Source organism: Meriones unguiculatus, chromosome 19, assembly GCF_030254825.1.
Source record: "Meriones unguiculatus strain TT.TT164.6M chromosome 19, Bangor_MerUng_6.1, whole genome shotgun sequence".
Classification (NCBI taxonomy): Eukaryota; Metazoa; Chordata; class Mammalia; order Rodentia; family Muridae; genus Meriones; species Meriones unguiculatus.
The window spans coordinates 16,401,015-16,422,087 of NC_083366.1; the positions used below are offsets into that span (position 1 = coordinate 16,401,015).

General features: G+C 38.1%; 1 protein-coding gene across 4 annotated transcripts in view; it reads left to right on the plus strand.

The window, feature by feature from the left end:
• Positions 1-21,073, plus strand: part of Upf2 (UPF2 regulator of nonsense mediated mRNA decay) — a 116,883-nt gene that overhangs the window by 89,462 nt on the left and 6,348 nt on the right. For 2 of the 4 annotated variants that reach the window (XM_021656512.2, XM_060372856.1), the window contains exons 17-21: positions 7,999-8,100; positions 8,357-8,455; positions 11,133-11,300; positions 16,234-16,375; positions 17,319-17,439. In XM_021656512.2, coding sequence (XP_021512187.1) covers positions 7,999-8,100; positions 8,357-8,455; positions 11,133-11,300; positions 16,234-16,375; positions 17,319-17,439 — 632 coding nt within the window. Of the gene's footprint in view, positions 1-7,998; positions 8,101-8,356; positions 8,456-11,132; positions 11,301-16,233; positions 16,376-17,318; positions 17,444-21,073 lie in introns of those variants that run through there. The other 2 variants (XM_060372858.1, XM_060372857.1) reach the window with 2 other exon arrangements.

The following is a 21,073-nucleotide window of genomic DNA, read 5'->3' on the forward strand; positions in this document are numbered from 1 at the left end:
TTTGTATACAGGAAGGCTACTGATTTTTTTTTTTTTTAGTTAATTTTGTATCCAGACACTTTGCTGAAGGTGTTTACCAGCTGAAGGAGTTCTCTGGTTGACTCTTTGGGGTCACTCATTTATACTATCATATCACCTGCAAATAGTGAATCTTTGATTTCTTCCTTTCCAATTTGTATCCCCTTGATCTCCTTTAGTTGTCTTATTGCTCTAGCTAGGACTTCAAGAACTATGTTGAAGAGATATGGAGAGAGCGGGCAGCCTTGCCTTGTCCCTGCTTTCAGTGGGATTAATTTAAGGTTCTCTCTGTTTATTGATGTTGGCTATATGCTTGCTGTATATTGCCTTTACTTTGTTTAGGTATGTGCCTTGTATCCCTGATCTCTCCAAGACTCTAAACATGAATGGATTTTGGATTTTGTCAAATGCTTTTTAGGCCTCTAAGGAGATGATCACGTGTTTTTTTTTCTTCAGTTTGTTTATATGGTAGATTACATTGATGGATTTCCATATATTGAACCACTCCTGCATGCCTGGGATGAAGCCTACTTGGTTATGGTGGATGATATCTTTTATGTATTCTTGGATTCAGTTTGCAAGTATTTTATTGAGTATTTTTGCATCAATGTTCATAAGAGAGATAGGTCTGAAGTTTTCTATTTTGTTGGGTCTTTGTGTAGTTTAGGTATCAAGGTGACTGTGGTTTCATAGAATGAGTTTGGTAATGTTCCTTTTGTTTCTATTTTGTGGAATGGCTTGAAGAGAATTGGAGTTAGCTCTTCTTTGAAGGTCTGGTAGAATTCTGCACTAAAATCATCTGGCCCAGGGCTTTTTTTTTTGGAAGGGAGACTTTTGATGACTGCTTCTATTTCCTTGTGGGATATAGGACTATTTAATCTATTTACCTTATCTTGATTTAATTTTGGTTAACAGAATCTATCAAGAAAATTATCCATTTCATTTAGATTTTCAAATTTTGTGACATACAGGCTTTTGTAGTAAGACTTAATGATTGGATTTCCTCTGTCATTATGTCCCCTTTTTCATTTCTGATTTTGCTGACTTGGGTAATTTTTCTCTGCCTTTTAGTTTGGATAAATGTTTATCCATCTTGTTGATTTTCTCAAAGAACCAGCCTTTGGTTTCATTGATTCTTTGAATTGTTGTTCTTTGTTTCTAATTCATTGATTTCAGCTCTGAGTTTATTATTTCCAATTTTCTATTCCTCTTGGGTGTGTCTGCTTCTTTTTTTTCTAGGGCTCTTAGGTGTGCCATTAAGTTGCTTATATGAGATGTCTCAAACTTCTTTCTGGAGGCACTTAGTGCTATGAACTTTCTTCTTAGCACAATTTTATTGTGTCCTATAAGTTTGGGTAAGTTGTGCCTTCATTTTCATTGAATTTTAGGAAGTCTCTAATATCTTTTTTCATTTCTTCCCTGACCAAACTGTCATTGAGTAGAGAATTTTTTAGTTTCCATGTGTATGTAGGCTTTTTGTTATTTCTGTTGTTTTTGAGGTCTAGTTTTAGACCATGGTGGTCTGATAAGGGTACAAGGGATTATTTTAATCTCCTTGTATCTGTTGAGGCTTGCGTTGTGCCTGACTATATGGTCAATTTTTGAGAAGGTTCCTTGAGATGCTGAAAAGAAGGTATTCTCTTGAGTTTGGGTGAAATGCTCTGTAGACATCTGTTAGGTCTATTTGATTTAGGACCTCTGTAAGTGCCATTATTTTCCTATTTAGCTTTTGTCTAGATGCTCTGTCCCTTAGGGTGGAGTGTTGAAGTCTCTCACTATTAAGGTGTTGGGGTCGGTGTGTGATTTCAGCTTTAGTAATGTTTCATTTACAAATGCAGGTGCTCTTGTATTTGGGGCATAGATGTTCAGGATTGTGATGTCCTCCTGGTGGATTTTTCCTTTGATGAGAATGAAGTGCCCCTCCTCATCTTTTTTGATTAATTTTGGTTGAAATTCTATTTTATTAGATATTTGTATAGCTACCCCAGCTTCTTTTCTGGGTCTGTTTGCTTGAAAAACATTTTTCCAGCTCTTTATTCTGAGGTAGTGTTTATCTTTGTTGCAGAGGTATGTTTCTTGGATGCAGTAGAATGTTGGATCCTGTTTCCGCAACCATTCTGTTAGTCTGTGTCTTTTTATTGGAGAGTTGATTCCGTTGATGTTAATAGATAATAGTGACCAATTAACGTTAGTTCTTTATATTGTGGAGTTAGTGTTGTTACTGTGTTCCTGTGCTTGTTTTCTTTTAATTTTTTGTTGTGAAGTTATCTACTTCCTGTGTTTTCTTGGGTATAGTTGATTTCGTTAGATTAGAGTTTTCCTTCCCAATATAAAGTAGGAGCTGGAGAAATGGCTCAGTGGTTAAGAACTTACCGCTCTTGTAGAGGACTCAGGCTTAATTCCCAGCACCCACATTATAGGTAGCTCATAACTCCCGTATAGTTCTAGTTCCAGGGGATACAGTGCCCTCTTGGTCCCCAAGCACATATAGTGCACATATATACATACAGACAGACAAAATTGTCATATGCATAAAGTGAAAAAATAAGTCTTTAGTGTATTTATCTTTAAAAATAAATCCTTCTTTGTTTTAAGTAGGGTAAATGTCAGGTAGAATAACAATGAGGGTAAAATTTAAACCAGATATTGAACAGTACTGGCCTATGTATACATCCAGATTGTAAAATCATTATGATTTAGTATATATGACTTTTCGTGTTGAGTTCTTAAGGAAGTTAGGATAGTGTGATAGCTTAGAAGTAAAGAAGTTTTCCATTAAACACTGAAAAACACAATACTTAAATATTTGGGGAATTTAAGTTTTAACATTTTGATTTGAGTGTATTTAGATATTTAGAGAATGTGTAGATTGGTGTTTAAAAATATTAGTCGTTCATAGAGTCATAAAGTAGATGTTTTTAAAGCTCTATTTAGAATTAAAGAGAAGCTGGGCATGGTGGCACACACCTGTAATACCAGCACTGGGGCAGGCAGAGGCAGATGGATTTCTGTGAGTTCGAGGCCAGCCTAGTCTATAGTGCATTCCAGTACAGCCAATGCTACACACAGAGAAACACTGTATCAAAAAAAAAAAAAACAAAAAAAAACCAAAACAACAACAACAAAACAATCAAAAAGGGAATTAAAGAAAAAGGACAAAGAAATTCAAGGTAGTTAAGATTTTCTGCAGGTAGAAGTGAAAATCTGCAAGCTCATGTTTCTGTAAGCTTTCATAATTGGCTAGTATTTATAGGCAGCAGGAATGTACTTTTAAATATTTATGTGCTACTGCTTTTTCTTTGAAACCTTACAGCTCCCTTAAAGTAGAGAAACATAAATTAACAATTGAGAACTGGAATATGTTTCCATAATTGGTTTCAGCATAATAGATGGGCTTTATGTTGATTTATTTTCAAAATGAAATCACTGTAGAAAAAAATCTGTAATATAAATTTAATTGGCTTGTTTAGTACTTTATATAACAAAAGGAAATGAGATAGCATTTCCTTTATTTTGAGACTAATAACTGTCTTTGGGGTTCTCTGTGGTACTAATTACATGAACAAAGTCTAATGAATCGAACATCCTCAGTAAATATGAAATAACTTTCTTGTGTGAAGAATGTGAGGTGTATTTTTCTTTTTAAATGCATTGTTTATAATATTGAACATTGTATTTTGGAAGGGTTTATTGTTTTTGTTGTTGTTGCTTTGTTTTTGTTTTTTGAGACAGGGTTTCTCCATGTAGCCTTGGACTTACTTTGTAGACCACAGTGATCTACTTGCTTCTGCCTCCCTGAGTGAGAGACTGACAGGAGTGTGCCACCACGCCCAGCTCAGGTTTATCATTTTAAACTATTACTTGTGTTTCATTTAAAGAAGGAGACATCCCGCATGATATATCTCTGCTAAGGAGAAATGCAAACAATGTTCAGTTAGAGTCATTTCATGGCTCTCTGAAGATGTGTTGACTTTGAGAAGAATGAGATTGGGATGCTTTACTTCTCTTCACTCTCCAAGGTTCCCCTTAGTTATCCTCAAACAAGAGCAGAGAAATTACTAAAGAAGAAAGGTGTGTCACAGAGTGATCAACACAGGGAGTGTTATCCTATGACTGTTTACTCCAGTGGAGAAAGGAAAGGCAAGAATTTAACTCACTAGAAACAGTAGGGCATCATAAGAGTTTAGCTCTGTGGTAGAGAATATATTTAGGGTGCATATGGCCTCTGTGTTAAGTTCTTCAGTGCCCTTCCCCACAGAGCTAACAGGTTTTTTATCTCGTTTTTTTTAATTACTTTTACGTGTACACGTGTTTTACTTACATGTGTGTATGTACACCATGTGTGTGCAGTGCACCCGGAGGCCGTGAGAGGGCACTGGAGCCTTTACATCTGGAGCTACAGACCTTTGTGAGCCACCATATGGGTTCTAGGAACCAAACAAGGATCTCTGCCAGAACAGCAAGTGCTCTTAATCATTGAGGTATCTCTCCAGCCCTATCTTGGTTCTTTTATATGTCTTAGCATCTCCCAACCAGGATATTTTCTCTTAAATATCACTGTAAGGAGTTAGGCAAGATGGCTTATTAGTTAAGAGCACTGGCTGCTCTTCCAGAAGTCCTGAGTTCAGTTCCCAGCAATCACTTGGTGGCTCACAACCATCTATACCAGTATCTGATGCCCTCTTCTGCCGTGCAGGTATATATGCAGATAGAGCACTCATCTTCCTTAAATAAATAAATAAATAGATAGATAGATAGATAAATAGATAAATAAATAAATGTTTTTTTAAATAGCACTGTAAAACTCAAATGACTGTTGACGGTAAAGTAGATGGTCTATTAAAACATAATTTTCTGCAACATTTATGTAATTTATCAAAAGAAAGTATAAGACCCTGTTATAATGGCAATAAGTTATTTACTGAACATTTGTTATTCTGTTCGCTATCATAGGTACTACACAGTATAATTGTTTCTTATGAACACAGTTGATGTTAGTGAGACACTAAGATACAGATAGGCTATTTACCCACACAGAGTAGTAGCAGAGCCAGTAGACAACATAGGCATTTGCTTTTTGCTACATTGCCTCTCCTACTTGCCTTAGCCAGCTCAGGTTTTGTGGTGTATTACCAATCACTTTCTCCTTCTACCCAATACTATGTTGATATACAGGGAGATGAGGACGAATGTATTCCTATTCAGTATTTTATTTAAAAAAAGAACGCATTTTATTCTGTTTGCCTTCTTCATCTATACATTCAACTGCTCACATATAAAACATACTCAAGGGAGTAATACGTTTATACTAAGCATAACCTTTTTAGTCACCCCCTAAATAGTGCTCTGTAGCACTTACATTGTATTAGATATTGTAAGTGGTCTGGAGATAATTGTACTCCATGGGAGTCCTGGAACCAATCCTGACGTACAGGTTTATTGACCGAACAATAGGGAGGGTGTTAATTCAATACCTTAGTTTAATCTAGTTTTTTAATAGGAAACATCTTTTATGTATTAGTTGATTCATGGAGGAGGAACTGGGAAGATAGCTCATTTGGTAAAGTGCATTTGAACATGTGAATTTTATCTCCAATAGCCACATAAATGCTTCTAATCCTACTCAGGGGAGTCTGAGAGGATCCCTGAGGATCCCTGGCCACCTGGTCAAACAGAATCAGTGAGCTCTAGGTTCAGTGAGAAACCTTGTCCCCCACCAAAAAATATGACACACACAAAATGATTGATTTCTTCAGGGGCAAATTCAAGATTAGCTTTTTGTTTTGTGTCGTTTTGATTGCTTTCTTGGTTGCTTGCTTGTTTTGAGACAAAGTTTCATGTGTCCTAGGCTGCTCTTGAATTTACTGTGTACCTGAAGATAACCTTTGTCTTACTTTGATTTTTGTTTTTGTGATAAACACCACATTCAAAAGTGGCTTGGGAAGGAGGAGCGTATAGTTCATTCAGGTTACAGGACATCACTGAGCAAACTAGATGCAGAAAGTAAAGTAGAAACTGTGGAGGAACACTGTTAACTGGCTTGCCCAGTTACTTTTTTATGTAATCTAGGACACGTGCCCAGGATTGCCTGTCCTATCTCACAGCAGTTGTTAATTAAGGTCATGCCCCATTACACACGTTCACAGGTCAATCTAAAGGAGACAGTTACTCAGTTGAGGTTCCGTCTTCCCAGGTGACACTAGCTTGGCTCAGACAGAAACTCAGCAGTACAACCTTGAACTCCAGACCATCCTGCTCTAGGTACTAGGATGTATTATAATCATATACACCATGCCTAGCTAAGAACAGCATTTGTGAATTCAGTTTTAAATTATAGAACTACCCTAAATAGTATTGCACTTAGAAAATAAAGTTTATGCCTTAATGTTCTTTTTTTAATGTTTATTCTTTATTGGAAGTGTGTGTGGAGGCATGGGTGGGTATACATGTGTACCACAGCACTAATTTGGAGGTCATAGGACAGCGTGTGGGAGTTGGTTCTCTCGGTCCATTGTGTGTATTACAGTGCTCAAACCCCAGTCTGCAGGTTTGGTGGAGAACACTGACTTGTTGGTCATTATATTCTCTATTTCTCTCTCTCTTTTTCTTTCTTTTTTTTTTAAGATTTATATTTATTTTATGTATAGGAGTGCTCTTGCCTGCATATACACCTGCATGCCAGAAGAGGGCATCAGATCCTGGTATAGATGGTTGTGAGCCACCATGTGGTTGCTGGGAATTGAAGTCAGGACCTCTGGAAGAACAGACAGTGCTCTTTAACCACGGAGCCATCTCTCCAGCCCTGGTCATTATATTCTTTGTGAAATCTTTCCCTGTAGAATTCTAAAACATTCACAGATGTTTGAAGTAGGAATATACTTTGGAATATTATTTTCCACATACACACAACAGTTTAGTACAGATTTAAGTTATTTGTTTTAGAGAGTATTTCTCACTTACCTTGGCACATTGAAAAGCAGCTAAGTCCAGCATAGTGGACTTTATAACTTTTATTGACACCTAATTGACCATATTTATCGAGTGTATGGTTTGTGATACCTGGATACATTCTGTAATGATCAGATTAGTAATTATCAATTCTATCTCCTCAAATATCAATGATTTCTGTGGTTTAGATGAAAATGTGGTATTCAAAATGTGACATGCCTACATTAAGAAATGTTAATTTCCTCTTATTAAAAAAATTCTGTTATTTGTGCCAGTGTGAATGGAACTGAAGGGCATTGCATTAAGTGAAATAAGCCAGGCACAGAAAGAAAAGCACATGTTTTCATTCATTCATGGAAGCTAAAAATAAAAAAATGAACCTCATGTCTAGAGTACTGTGTTTGTTTAGTAGCAATGGGTCCATAGTCAAGCCACTTAACTTGGATTGGACTTCTAATGTAGAAAAATGGGAACAATAAACTACAAGAGAACATTTCTAGGGCTGAGAGATAGCTCAGAGGTTAAGAACACGGGCTGTTCTTCCTAAAGGTCCTGAGTTCAACTCCCAGCAACCACATGGTGGCTCGTAACTATCTGTAGTGAGATCTGGTGCACATGCAAGCAAGAGTGTTGTATAAATAATAAATAAATATTTTTGCAAAAGAGAGAACATTTCTAAACTAAAGCACCTTGTAAAACTTAGTGCTGTGTCATGGCCTTTAACTGGTGATATTAAATTTGAACTTTGTACGTTAGATGAGTATTTTAAAATTTTTCTTAGAAGAGGGAATATTAATGGTTCAGGAAACTCTTTCTGTAATTCAAGTTTATATAACAGTTGTATTTATAGTTTGACCTGTGATGAGTTTTTAGTCTCTGGCATGTAGGAAACAGCTATCCTTCTGACTTGTCATTCATTTTAAACAGACTCCATAAAAGGAAGCTAGGAGAAAATAAACAATTGCACATCTTTGTAAGGCATGTAAAGTCCTCTTTCAAAGGGTTTAAATTGTTTATTGGTGTTAATTTCAGGAGGGTTCTGATGAGGAGGAGGAGGGAGAAGAAGAGGAAGAGGAGAATACAGATTACCTCACAGATTCCAATAAGGAGAATGAAACTGATGAAGAGAATGCTGTATGTATGGCTGGATTTTTTTTTTAATTGTGTAGTGGTGTTGATTATTTGAATTTTAGTCACTGAATTTTTTGACTGTGATTATGAAAAAAAAAAAAAACTTTCTCGGACACTCACTTTCTGTGAGTTTTCCCTTAAGTTACAAGTTCTTTTAACCTTTATTCTTCGGTTATGTTGACCACATCGGTACAGAGAGACTCTGACCTAGGAAACATTACAGTGAGACTTTGTTGTGTTTTTTCTTTGTTTTAATCAGGAGGTGATGATTAAAGGAGGTGGACTAAAGCATGTTCCTTGTGTAGAAGATGAGGACTTCATTCAAGCTCTGGACAAAATGATGCTAGAAAACCTTCAGGTATGCAGTACTGCTCTGTTCTGAAGATTGCAACACAAAACATTGTAGCCCACAAGCTTCTGATTAATAGGAGAATCTTCTTATTTAAACAGCCACCCCTGTGGCGTATCTCCATAAAGTTACAGATGGTGACTGCCAGCACGTCCTGATTTGCAGTTCTTGAGAGAAAATGTAGTTATATAAGAGCATGTACTACCTTACTGCGCTCGGTTCCCAACTCCAGTGTTGGATGGCTGACAGGTACCTATGATTCCAGCACCTGGAGATCTGAAACCCCTGGCCTCATGGTCACTTGCATTCATATCACATACCCCCACACATGCATACACATAATTAAAAATAAAATAAATCTTTATGTCCACAACATTAGTAAACTAGATTAGGGAGTGGGGTAGTGCAGGAGTCAGGGTTTCTTTGTGTAGTTCTGACTGTTCTGGAACTCACACTGTAGACCAGGCTGGCCTTGAGCTCTGAGATCTACCTAACCTCATGATCCAGTAATCTCTCAAGAACATTAGGACCTATGAGATGGATTAGCAGTAAAAGCACGTGCTGCCATGCCTGATGACCTGAGTTCATCCTCACATGGTGGAAGGAGTAAAGCAACCATTCCAGGTTGTCCTCTGACCTTTATATATACACTGTGGCACGTTTCACACTTGGTAAATAAATGTAAAACTAAGTGTAGGTTGTCTATCAGTGATAAGTGTTATCTATCAGTGGAGAGTCAAATAAGGAGATAGGCATCTGCTGCCTGCCCCATGTGTTCAAATAGAAAGATGCCCAAGAATAGAATTGGGAAGAAAAATATGTGCCATACCTATAATCCTCACTACTCAGAAAGCTGAAGCAGGTAAATCACAAATGTAAGGCCTATATGGACTATAGAATGAGTTCAAGGCTACCCTCAACAAGGCAACTTGCTGAATTCAATCTTGTCTCAAAAAAGTAATAATAATAAAAAGATTGGAAACACAGCTCAGTGGTAAGATGTTACCTAGATGTGCTCAAAGCCCTGAACTCAATCTCTGGCACTACAAATTAATTATGTATGTGTAGTCTAGGATAATTTGCTTGAAAGTATACATAAGGGAAACTATCCCTTAGTATACATAAGGGAAACTCTGGAAGAACATAACCCATTGCCAACTGTGGCTACATCTTAGGCTGAGGCAGAGAGAGATAACATAGAGGAAGTAGTATAGACACTAATACATTTTTGTATTTAAAAATCTTACAAAACAGAATGTTAATTTTCTAATCACTAATAATTTAAAATACTGTGCAGATCAAGATTTGCCTAACACTTTTTATTTTTTAAGTAAAAGATCTTTATAAATCTAATAAATGTGGTAATAAATTATAACTTAGAAAATGAAAACCAATAAAACTTTCATTTTGCTTGATTGGCAAGTCTCTTAGCTATATGAAGCTTGTCTCAAAAGATGATTTAAATGTTAGAAGAGCAATTTTGAGACCTTGAAAGGAATCAGCCTGCTCCATCCATCAGGATGTAAACAGGAATTGTTAGTGTGACTATAGGATTCCCACTTACAGGGAATTGTTTCAGGTCCCTGCTTTTGCACTTGTTCTTCTGCTTTAATTTTTTTCTGTATTCCCAAAACTGCTATTTTACTATCGACTTAGAAGAAGTTACACGAAGTCTTTAATATTCTCAAATATCCCATTTCTATTCTGTCTTTCATGAAATTCTGGTGCTCGCCTCCTAGCAAGGCCCAGCTAATCTATACAGGTGGCACCTCTAATGTATTATAGCTTATGTGTATGCCTCATGTAAGTTTATGAGCTTTCTGAAAGTACACTAAATCAGTCCCCCTATTGCTGTGTGTGTGCGCACGCGTGCCAAAACTGACACTGTGTGTCTTCATCTGTCACTCTTCACATCATTTTTGAACCTAGAGATTGGCTTACACTGTCTGGTCCATGAGCGCCTGGGATCTTCCTGTGTCTGTCTCTTGGTGCAGAGACTACAAATACAAGTATTCCCAGTCTTTTATATGGGAGATAGCAATCTAGACTTAGGTTCTCGCGCATGCAGAGCATGCACTTTACCAACTGAGCCATATCCCCAAACCCTAGACTAAGTCCTCAATCATACTACCTCCAAGCTTAATACAAAGTAAGCCCTCAGTGAAGGTTCTTGCAATTAATTATTTGGAATTTTTTTTTATAAATGCTAAAATCAATTGATACTACAACCAGAAAATTAATGTGAATTGCTATAGATGTCATTTGTTCTTGGGTGTTAGTTGAGCACCTGTTGTGTGTAAAGTACTGCTTGTGAGTCCTGAGGAAAGGGTGATAAGGTGGAAGAGTCAGACTTCACAGACACTGGAGATTCTCTGATAATTGTAAAGGTAGATGTGTACTGTGAGAGGGAAAAGGACAGAATGCTTTTGAAGAACTCTGTGGGACCTGCAGCCTATGGGAGGCTGGTACAGTGAACAGAAGCCAAATCACATGATTCCTTGCAGGTCAGATAGACTTTTTAGGCAGTAAGGAGAAATATTTCCTGGTTTTGTTTGTGTCTCGGGGTGTCTGAATCTTAGGATTGTGTTTTAAGAAATAACTATGTTGAATAAATTGTGGTTTGTATTTATATTTCTCTATGTATGTTTTAGAGTATTTATATACTTTTTAAATTTCTGTCTTGAAGCAGCGAAGTGGTGAATCTGTTAAAGTGCACCAACTTGATGTTGCTATTCCATTGCATCTCAAAAGCCAGCTGAGGAAAGGGCCCCCTCTTGGTGGTGGGGAAGGAGAAACAGAGTCTGCAGACACAATGCCATTTGTCATGTTAACAAGGAAAGGCAATAAACAGCAGGTAAGAAATGTCCAATGAAATCAGATGTGAGAATTTATGTTGTTTAATAAATTCTAAATTATTGCTTTCCTTGGGGTGGGTGTTTTGTTTTTGTTTTTGAGACAGGGTTTCTCTTTGTAGATTTGGCTATCCTTGGTTTTGTAGACCAGGCTGGCCTTGAACTCAAAGAAATCCACCTGCCTCTGCCTCTGCCTCCCTGAGTGCTGGGATTAAAGGCATGCCAGCTATTAGCTTTCCTACAAGAAGAGATGGAAACTTCTATGAGTATTCAGTGGTAGAAATATTATCCATTATATGTATGGAAGATACAGTGATTGAATGGAAAGGATTTTAAATTCTATGTGTGTTTATATTGTAAGAATATATCAATTCCTGAAGGAAGCCCAGTGTGGGGGTAAAGGAGAGGAGGATATTGACTAATATATCTCAAGAAAATGCTGAGCTGCCAAGGTCTTTTTTGAAATGATATCTGGCCCTGTACCTCCTTTTGCGTTCTTACTATACTCTTTCTTTGCTGTATGTTACATATGGTCCCTCAAAATCATTTCCCTGTCTCCTAAGCCATTACTTGAGGGGTGTTCGTTGAGCAGCTGTTTATGGGACATCAGCTATGCACCAGTAAGCATGAGTAAGTGTCTAGCTTCGAGGGCTATAGTGACAGGCAGGATGGCATACCTGTCCTCATGGATCTTGCAGCCTAATGGCTCAGAGTGTGCAAGTGACCATCCCAAAAGCCATCTGGAAAGAGAGAGCTCCCAGCAATTTGTCCTCAGACTCTATCTATCTATCTATCTATCTCTCACACAGACACACTTTCTCTCACACACTTTTTCTCTCTTTCTCTCTCACACACACATTGAATAAATAATTCTAATTTAAAAAAAATTGAAGATCTTCCTTGAGATAGAGGCTGAAAAATGCTAGGAAGAGAATAATGGGGGTCAGGAATCCCTGAAAGATCAACAAGGCCAGCTCCTGGTGAACATTACCACTTGCTTCTCTGTCACTTTCTTCTCTACAACTCTAGGCCCCTTTCTGCGTTTGTTTGGTTTATCTTTTTTTTTTTTTTTTTTGTCCTGTTTTGTTTTTAAATTTTTCATAACCTCTTATTTAGATAAGGGATCATGGAAGCCTGCTTTATACCATTATTTTGCTGGTTGGTATGTAAAGACGTCTCTAATAGCACAATAATAGGGCCAGCAAATACTGTACATCATGACTAACATAAAAGTTAACAAGTTAAAGTCAAACACTAACTTCTTCCTTCATCACCCTGCCACCCTTCTCTGTACAGGCATGCCTGTATGTACATGTGTATTCATATACACAGAGAGAGAGAGAGAGAGAGAGAGCTCTAACCAGGTTTCATTGTTGGAAGAGAGAGAGAGAGAGAGAGAGAGAGAGAGCTCTAACCAGGTTTCATTATGCTTTCATGGAAGTCCCAACCCTCTACTGTCTGTAGACCAGGGCTGTGCTCTCTCTGCTCACTCAGTCTCTGAGGAGGAAAATGAAAGCTGGTTTTGGTAAGAATCTTAAATTTGCCAAATCTGCTTTTTTGTTAACTAGAGTTGGTAATTTGCTACTATAACCATGATTGTCAAATCCCAGAATTTTTAAGTCTTTTTCTCTACACTTACTTAGTTCTTTGACCTAGGCTTTTTTAACAATCTTAGTCATCACATTTTAAGTCTCTTTTATTCTCCTTGGTGCTCTTCTTTTGGACTCTTACCCGTGCCAGCAACTTTTCTTGGCACAAAAAGGAATCCTGAAAATGTCATTTAATTCTTAAAGATTTATTTATTTATTTAGATAGTATTCTGCCTGCATGCCAGAAGAAGGCACCTGACCTCATTATAGGTGGTTATAAGCAACCTGTAACGGTTGCAGGGAATTGAATTCAAGACTTTTGGAAGAATAGTGAGTGCTCTTAACCTCTGAGCCATCTCTCCCGTCGTAATTCTAACATTTGAAGGCATATGCAGTGCACAAAGCCTGTTCCGTGTCATGTGGTGGGGGAAGTAAGGTGCAGTATTTAGCAACTAGAATTTGGTGTTTTTTGGTTCTCATTAGTGCATATTTTGGCATACATCTTGGATCCTGAGTTTAATTAACTAAAAGGAAATTTAATAGTATCTTTTCTAAAGAAAAACTATACAATAATATCCAGGTACACATACAGATTTGTTGTCATAAACTTGTACATGCTGTTTGGTCCTTATATAACCCTGTAGGCTTTGGCAGTAAGTCAAGATGTACCTTAAGGCCAGGTGTGGTGCTACGTACCTATAATTCTGAGAGGCTGAAACAGGCTTATTTGAAGGCCGGTTTCTGGAAAATTACTTGAAGAAAAATCATTATATTTTTGTGTCTGAATGAGAAAATATATTTTGTTCTGATTTTTTTTGTTTTTGTTTTGTTAGCTTTTGGGTGTTGGCCTTCTGGTACAACTGCTTTTCTACAAGTGTAAAATGTGTTTTAGGAATATTTAATTCCATTGAGAAGATCTCTGTGTACTAGATTTGTGTTTAGAAAATCTTACTGCGACAGTCATCAGTAGAAAAATTTTATCAGTGATGTGACTAGGTGAAGAGAAGGAAAAGGAAAACAATGTCAGTTCATTTCTGCATTTACATATTTATGAATTTGAACAATTGAAGTAAAACATTTTCATTCTTAAAAAAATTTTAACATAATAGTGGTTATATAATTCAACCTATTTTATTTTATTTTATTTTATTTTATTTTAAGAATCCAAGCACACGCCTGTAATCCCAGCACTTGGGAGGCAGATCTCTATGAGTTCAGGGCCAGCCTGGTCTACAAAGCGAGTTCAGGGCAGCCAGGGCTACACAGAGAAGCCCTGTCTGGAAAAACAAAACAAAACAAAAAGTGGAGGTTAGAGAGAAGGCTCAACAGTTTTGTGTTTACAATATAATCAGAAAGACCAGAGTTTGATCCCAAGTACCCATATTACAAACCAGGATCCCAGCTCTGAGGGATTCACCGGCTTCTCTCCTTCACATGTTTGCAACCAGGACTCATAAGGAATTATGATTTGTTGCAGGTTTTGCAGGATAATTAGTGCTTACTGTAACCTGAGACTTTATATCACCTATGTGTATGTAGTTTTAAGATGCAGCTATGTTTATAAGGCTGCCTTTAGGCTTCATTGCCCTTCAGTCCCCCACTGTTACTTTTGTGTTTTGTTTTCTTTTGGTTTTCGAGACAAGATTTCGTTGTGTAGCCTTGGCTGTCCTGGACTCAATTTGGAGACCAGGTTGTCCTTGAACTCACAGAGATCACTTGCCTCTGCCTCCTGAGTGCTGGGATTAAAGGTGCGCGCTACCGTACCAAGCACTCCTGCTTCTTTTTGAATGTTCTTTTAAACACACAATACTTGAGAACTTTTCTTTTCATAAATTTCATAGAGTTCATAAAATGTGCTAAAGATAATTTTACTTTTGTAAATACTAAATGCATTTTGAGAACAAATTTCATTATGAAAAAATTTTATAATACTTCATACTGTTTTATTAGTATACTGCCAATATGATTAAGTTTATTATAACTTAATTTTAGAAGAATTTCAGGTTTTATTATAGGAACTATTTTACTAAATATTTAAATGTAACAGGAAAGCCAAAGTATCTTATAATTGATGATCAAAATATGGATGTTTCTTATTGGCCTTTTATTTTAGTATTCTGTAAGACTCTTAATACCATTTCCTTCTATAAAAATTTTATTTACATTTATATGTGCTTGAGACCAGGAAGTATAGTGACTGAAAAAAAAATAGCTTCCTAATTAACCAAGAATTGTGATGCTGGTATCTGGATTTGTATTAAGAAATCAGGTTAAAAACACAACAGAACAAACCAACTAAATAAGTAAATAAAAAAGTGAAATCGGGTTTTTGCCTCTTTCTTTACCCTTACCATCTCAACCTGTATTAGAAAATTACTTAGTATGTATTGTGAGATGTTATCTGATGTCATGAAAACAAAATATAGTTAGCAGGGTGTGTATGTAGAATATCCTACCTGTGTGTTTAGTGCTCATGTTACTACATTCTAAGAGGAACGTTGACTGACTGATGTGCATCATAAAGGAAGATGCCAGCTGGTAAAGAGCATCGGACTGAAATGAGTCAGAACTCACGTAATGTTAAACTTTACTAGTAACTGCAGTGATCAGAGCAGCTCAGAGGCATGATTGGGATCCTGAGCACAGCTCTCAGAACCCTGCCTTTCCACATCATGCCTTTGATCCAGTCATATGCACATTATTGTGCCAGGGAGAATTTAGGTTATGAAACCTTTGTTTTATGTTTAGCTGGTTATCATAGCTTACTTAAAATTTCCCAGGGAGCCATGGGCCGTAATTTTATAGACTTTTATCCAGGTTTGTCTGCTGTATGCATTCCTACGCTGGAAACATCCTGCTTAAAACAAACATTCCAAGAAAAGGATCTCTGGCTCAGTTGATTTCTGGTTCAGTTGATTCAGTCTCCCTCCTTTGTGTCACATCTGTCTTCAGAATGAAGAAGTGCTCAGAATTCTGAAGATGGGTTAGATTTGCCCTATATAGTTTGAGTCAGATAGAAATGTAAAGAATGTACTTGTCATTTTGCTGTGTAAAAGCCTGTTGAAAGTTGTTCACATATAATGAGTCTGCAGGATGAAAAGTTGTCCTGTCTCTAGGTGTGTGCTTCCAGAGAAGAGCTGTTCATGAAGTCAGTCAAATTTAGTGACCTTCCAGCTCCCATCCACCTCTGATAGGCTTTGTTTCTTCTTAGAATAATACAGGTATCTTTTTTAACAAATCTGATTTATAGTGAAGGATAGATAGTATTCTTTTCTAAAGTAATTTATTTAATTCTATGTGCTACTTTATTAGGCTGTTTGTAATTTTAATGTTATTTTTCCTCTAGTTTAAAATTCTTAATGTGCCCATGTCATCCCAACTTGCTGCAAATCATTGGAACCAGCAACAAGCAGAACAAGAAGAGAGGATGAGAATGAAAAAGCTCACATTAGATATCAATGAACGACAAGAACAAGAAGATTATCAAGGTATAAAGTCATTTATAGGGTAGGAATGGTGGCATAGACCTGTAGTGCCATCGTTCTGGAGGCTGAGGCTGGAGGATCACCATATGTTTGAGACTAGCTTGGGCTACATATTAAGACTCTAGCTCAGAAAAGGAAAGAAGGATCACTTGTTAACAATGTAGAGGGTCTGGAAAGATGGCTTATCAGTTAAGAGCATATATTGCTCTTCCAGAGCGCCTGAGAATAATTTCCTTCAACTACACCAGGTGGTTCACAAACTGCCTCTAATTCCAGCTCCAGGAGACTAACTCCTCTGGCTTCTCTCTGTATACTCATGTGTACATAACCCACACAAATATACAGTTTAAATTAATTAAAATAAATCTTTTTTCTTTGTTTTTCAAGTCAGGGTTTCTCTGTAGCCTATGTTGGAACTTGCTCTGTAGACCAGGCTGGCCCCAAACTCAGGGATCCACCTGTTTCTGCCTCCAAAGTGCTAGGATTAATGGCATGCACCACCACAACCAGCTGTAAAAGTAAATCTTACCAACATAAAAAATATAAAGTGTTCACTATGCAAACATGAGGACTTGAGTTGGATATCCCAGCACCTACATACAAAGCCCAGTGTGATTAATGTTTGTAACCCCAGCATTGGGAGGCAGATCCCTGGGGCTTGCAGGCCAACCAAGGCCAATAGGTAAAGCCCAAGTCCCAGTGGGCTTTTGAAAAAAAGAGGTGGGCTGTTGAAAAAACAGGATGGACAGTGCCTGAGGAGGAACAACACCCCTAGGTTCATGCTTTCAGTACTTCATAATTATTAGCCTATATGATGTTCTTTTCTGAAAGTCAGCTACCTAGGTGTAAGGACTAATAAACTTTATCTCCCTGGTATTTTGTGGGTTTGTAGAAGGTATATATTTACAAGAGTTAACAGCATTTTCCTCTTTGCTCCTAATCACAGAAATGTTGCAGTCTCTTGCACAGCGCCCAGCTCCAGCCAACACCAATCGTGAGCGGCGGCCTCGATACCAACATCCAAAGGGAGCACCTAATGCAGACCTAATCTTTAAGACTGGTGGGAGGTAAACAGTCTTCGCTTAATCCTTCCTAACGGGTTTCTGTGCTGACTTTGTGAGCAAATTGAGAATTTGGGGTTAGACTCAATGATACAGCTTCATCATATTGAAGCCTGTTATATCATTGCTAAAAATACAAAGTTGCTTAAGAGGTGGTGAGAAATATTAGTTTCTTGCCTATTCACTGTCTTAAAAGTAGCTTAAAGTGTGTGTTGTAATAGTCTTAATAATCTTTCCCTTTTGTATCATTATCACAGACCAGAACTATTAGAATGTTTTTATTTTAATATTTCCCATAACACTGACTTTTTTTTTGGTAGGTTAACTTCTCAGGAATTTTTGTCAATACCCAAGGCTTTCTCAGCTCAAATTAAATGATTTTTAATCCTTTTTATATTTTGGGTTGTCAAAAATTAGAAGAAAACCCTGTCAGTACCCTCAAAGCTAGAGTTCAGTTGTTGTTGTTGTTTTGGGTTTTGAGTTTTGTTTTCGGGGTGGGGGGCATATGCTCAAAACAGGCTTTCTCTGTTTAGACCTTGCTGCCCTGGAACTCATTTTATAGACCAGGCTGTCCTTGAACTCAGATATGCCCCTGTCTTTGCCTCCCAAGTGCTGGGAGGTGTGCACCATCACTGCCCAGCTTAGTCATTTATTTAAAAACAAACAAACAAAAACATTGAGAGACTTAATACAAAGTATGTCCTTGGAAACAAAGATAAAACATGGGGAAACAGAGATGTCAATATATAAATGATATAAATGCACGCATATACATGTGTAGCTTTCCTAATCTTTCAGAATTCTTTGTTAACATTGTCTGTTTCCCTTTGAATTCCCCATTGAAAGAAGTAGCCTTATTTGTTCTTCATTTTTTCATTGTTCTGAAGCTTTAACTGGAAACTGTTACTGCCTCTCAGTTATTGTCTTAGTCACCCTGGTAGTATAAGCTTTGTTTTCTGTTTTTGGAGGGTTTTTTGTTTTGTTCTGTTTTTAAATTGTATATGGATGAGTGTTTTGTCTGCATGTATGTGTGTGTGCCACATACATTTCTGGTACCTGAGAAAGTGAGGAGATCCCTGGATTCCCTGGACCTGGAGTTACCGGATGGTTGTGAGTGCTAGGAATTAAATCTCAGTCCTCTGCAAAAGCAATAAGTGCTTTAAACCACTGAGCCATATTTCCAGCTAGCTCTGTGGGTTTGGACTCAGATCTGCTTCCCTCTTCTTTCTGAGTACTGGGATTAAAGGCATGTGTCACCATGCCCGGCTCTCTCCTGATATACCCATCTCTTAGTTTCTCAGACTACTGGGGTGTCTTTTTCTTTAACACCCCATAACTATGAGCATGGATAGACAGTAGATGTCATTGACCCTTGGACTCAGCCCTCAGCCTTCTCTTAGCCTTCTATTCTTTGGAGATGGTTCATCCCTGCTGTGGTTCATTTACTATCCAGAACTCTTACTGATACCTTGAACTTGAGTTTCTGTGCATATTCAACCATGTGTCTGAGAGAAAACATAAAGTGATTGTTGCCTTGACCATTCCTCCTCTTCCCCCCATGTTTTCCAGCTTCGTTAATGCAAACACTGCCAGCCCCATTATCTGCACACTGAAAGGTTTTACTCATCCCTTTCCTTCTTGTCTAAATAATACTAAGTTTCTCTGTGGTGTTCTACTAAGTAACTGTTGTATTTGCCTATGTTTTCACCTCAGTACCAAGATTTAGATCAAAGGACAGTTACTTCTCATGGAATACTTCAACACTGGTCTTTCTAGTTAAGATCAGCGCAGATTGCTGCTGTAGCCCATCATCAACTTTGCAGCCTGTTTCAACACTTCAGAGTCATTCTCCACTGTACTTCGTATTCTGAGATGCAGTCTGCCATCTGACTTTTTGAGCCCTTCTACTTAAAGCCCTTCAGTGGCCTCTCATGCTGAACTTATAAAGTCTGAATTACACGACTTGGTTAACATTTCTGGTTGTTCTTTCTCACATTCTCAGCCAAGCTGACCTCTTAGTTAACTTATTCCTAACTCCCTCTCTCTGGAGCCATATCCTGCTCTCCCAAGCCTCAGGTAACTCTTGTTCTTCTTTTAGGGCCTGCCTTGGTATTCTTGGGACTGGCCTAAGAAATAAAGGTATACTGCCATGACTCACTGTATTCTACAGAGCAGGTCCTACTTAATTACCTGTTAACTTGTCTCTGTTCCCCCAGGAGTTTGCTGTAGCGGCAAGGACTGTTGTCTTTTCTTGTATCTCCTACAAGGTACTCACTCCCTGGCATCTAACAGAAGTGGAGTAAATATCTGTTGAATAGAAGAAGGCTTTTTACAGTCCATGTTTAATCACTTAATTTTCTTCTTCAAGTCTCTTCTAAGCTCATTCCTTTCTTTGTTGAGAGTCCTAAGTCTTCAGCTAACCGCTTAGCTTGTTTTAGCTAAAACCACAACCTCAAAAAAAAAAAAAAAAACTTATCCATTGTCTTAGTTAGGGTTTTTATTGCTGCAATGAAACACCATGACCAAAAAGCAAGTTGAGGGGAAATGGTTTATTTAGCTTATAACCTCCACATTGTTGTTTATAACTAAAGGAAGTCAGGGCAGGAACCTGGAGGCAGGAGCTGATGCAGATTCCATGGAGGAATGCTGCTTACTGTCTTACGTCATATGGTTTGTTCAACCTGCTTGCTTGCTTGCTTTCAAATTTATTCTTCTCTCATATATTACATCTTGACTGCAGTTTCCCCTCTCTTTTTCCCCTCAGAAAAGAGCAGGCCTTCCAGGGACATCAACGAAATATGCGTAACAAGCTACTATAAGACCAGGCACATAATTCTTACATCAAGGCCGGACAAGGCAATCCTGTAGAGGAAAAGAGTCCGAAAGGCAGGCAAAGGAGTCAGAGACAGCCCCTGCTACCACTGTTGGGACTCCCACAAGAACACTGAGCTACACAACCATTAACATATATGTAGATGAAGGTCAGACTCATACAGGCTCTCTGAGCCCACATGAGTCTCCATCAGTTGATCCTATGGGACATGTTCTTATGGTATCCTTGATCCCTCTAGCTCCTCCTCCGAAGGACTCCCTGAACTCTGCGTAATATATGGCTGTGGGAGTCTATATCTGCTCCCATCAGTTGCTGGATGAAATCTGTCTGGTCTTTCTAATGGTAATGCTAGGCTCTGGTCCCAGCACATCCTGCAGGCATGTCAAACTGTAGGTCCAAGGGTTTGTGGCTGGGTTGGTGTCCGAATTTCTCCATTTGAGGCATGATTACAGAGGATGGTCAGTTCGGGCTTTATATTCCCCATTACTAGGAGTCTTCACTAGTGTTAAGTCCTCAAAATGGAGTTTACATTGTACTGGGTTTCTGCCTCACTCCCAAAATGCCCCCTGATTCCAGTCATCTTTCCCAGTATTCTCTCCCTCCATCCCACTCTCCACCTGATCCCTCCTGTTTCCATCCCCACCCACCCCCAGTCTACCCTCAAGCCCTATTCTATTTTTTCAGGAAGATCCTTGCATTCCTCCCCTTGAGCCCTCCCTTTTACTTAGCCTCTCTGGGGCTGTGGATTGTAGCATGGCTATTCTTTACTTGACCCAGCTAACATCCGTTTATGAGAGAGTATATATC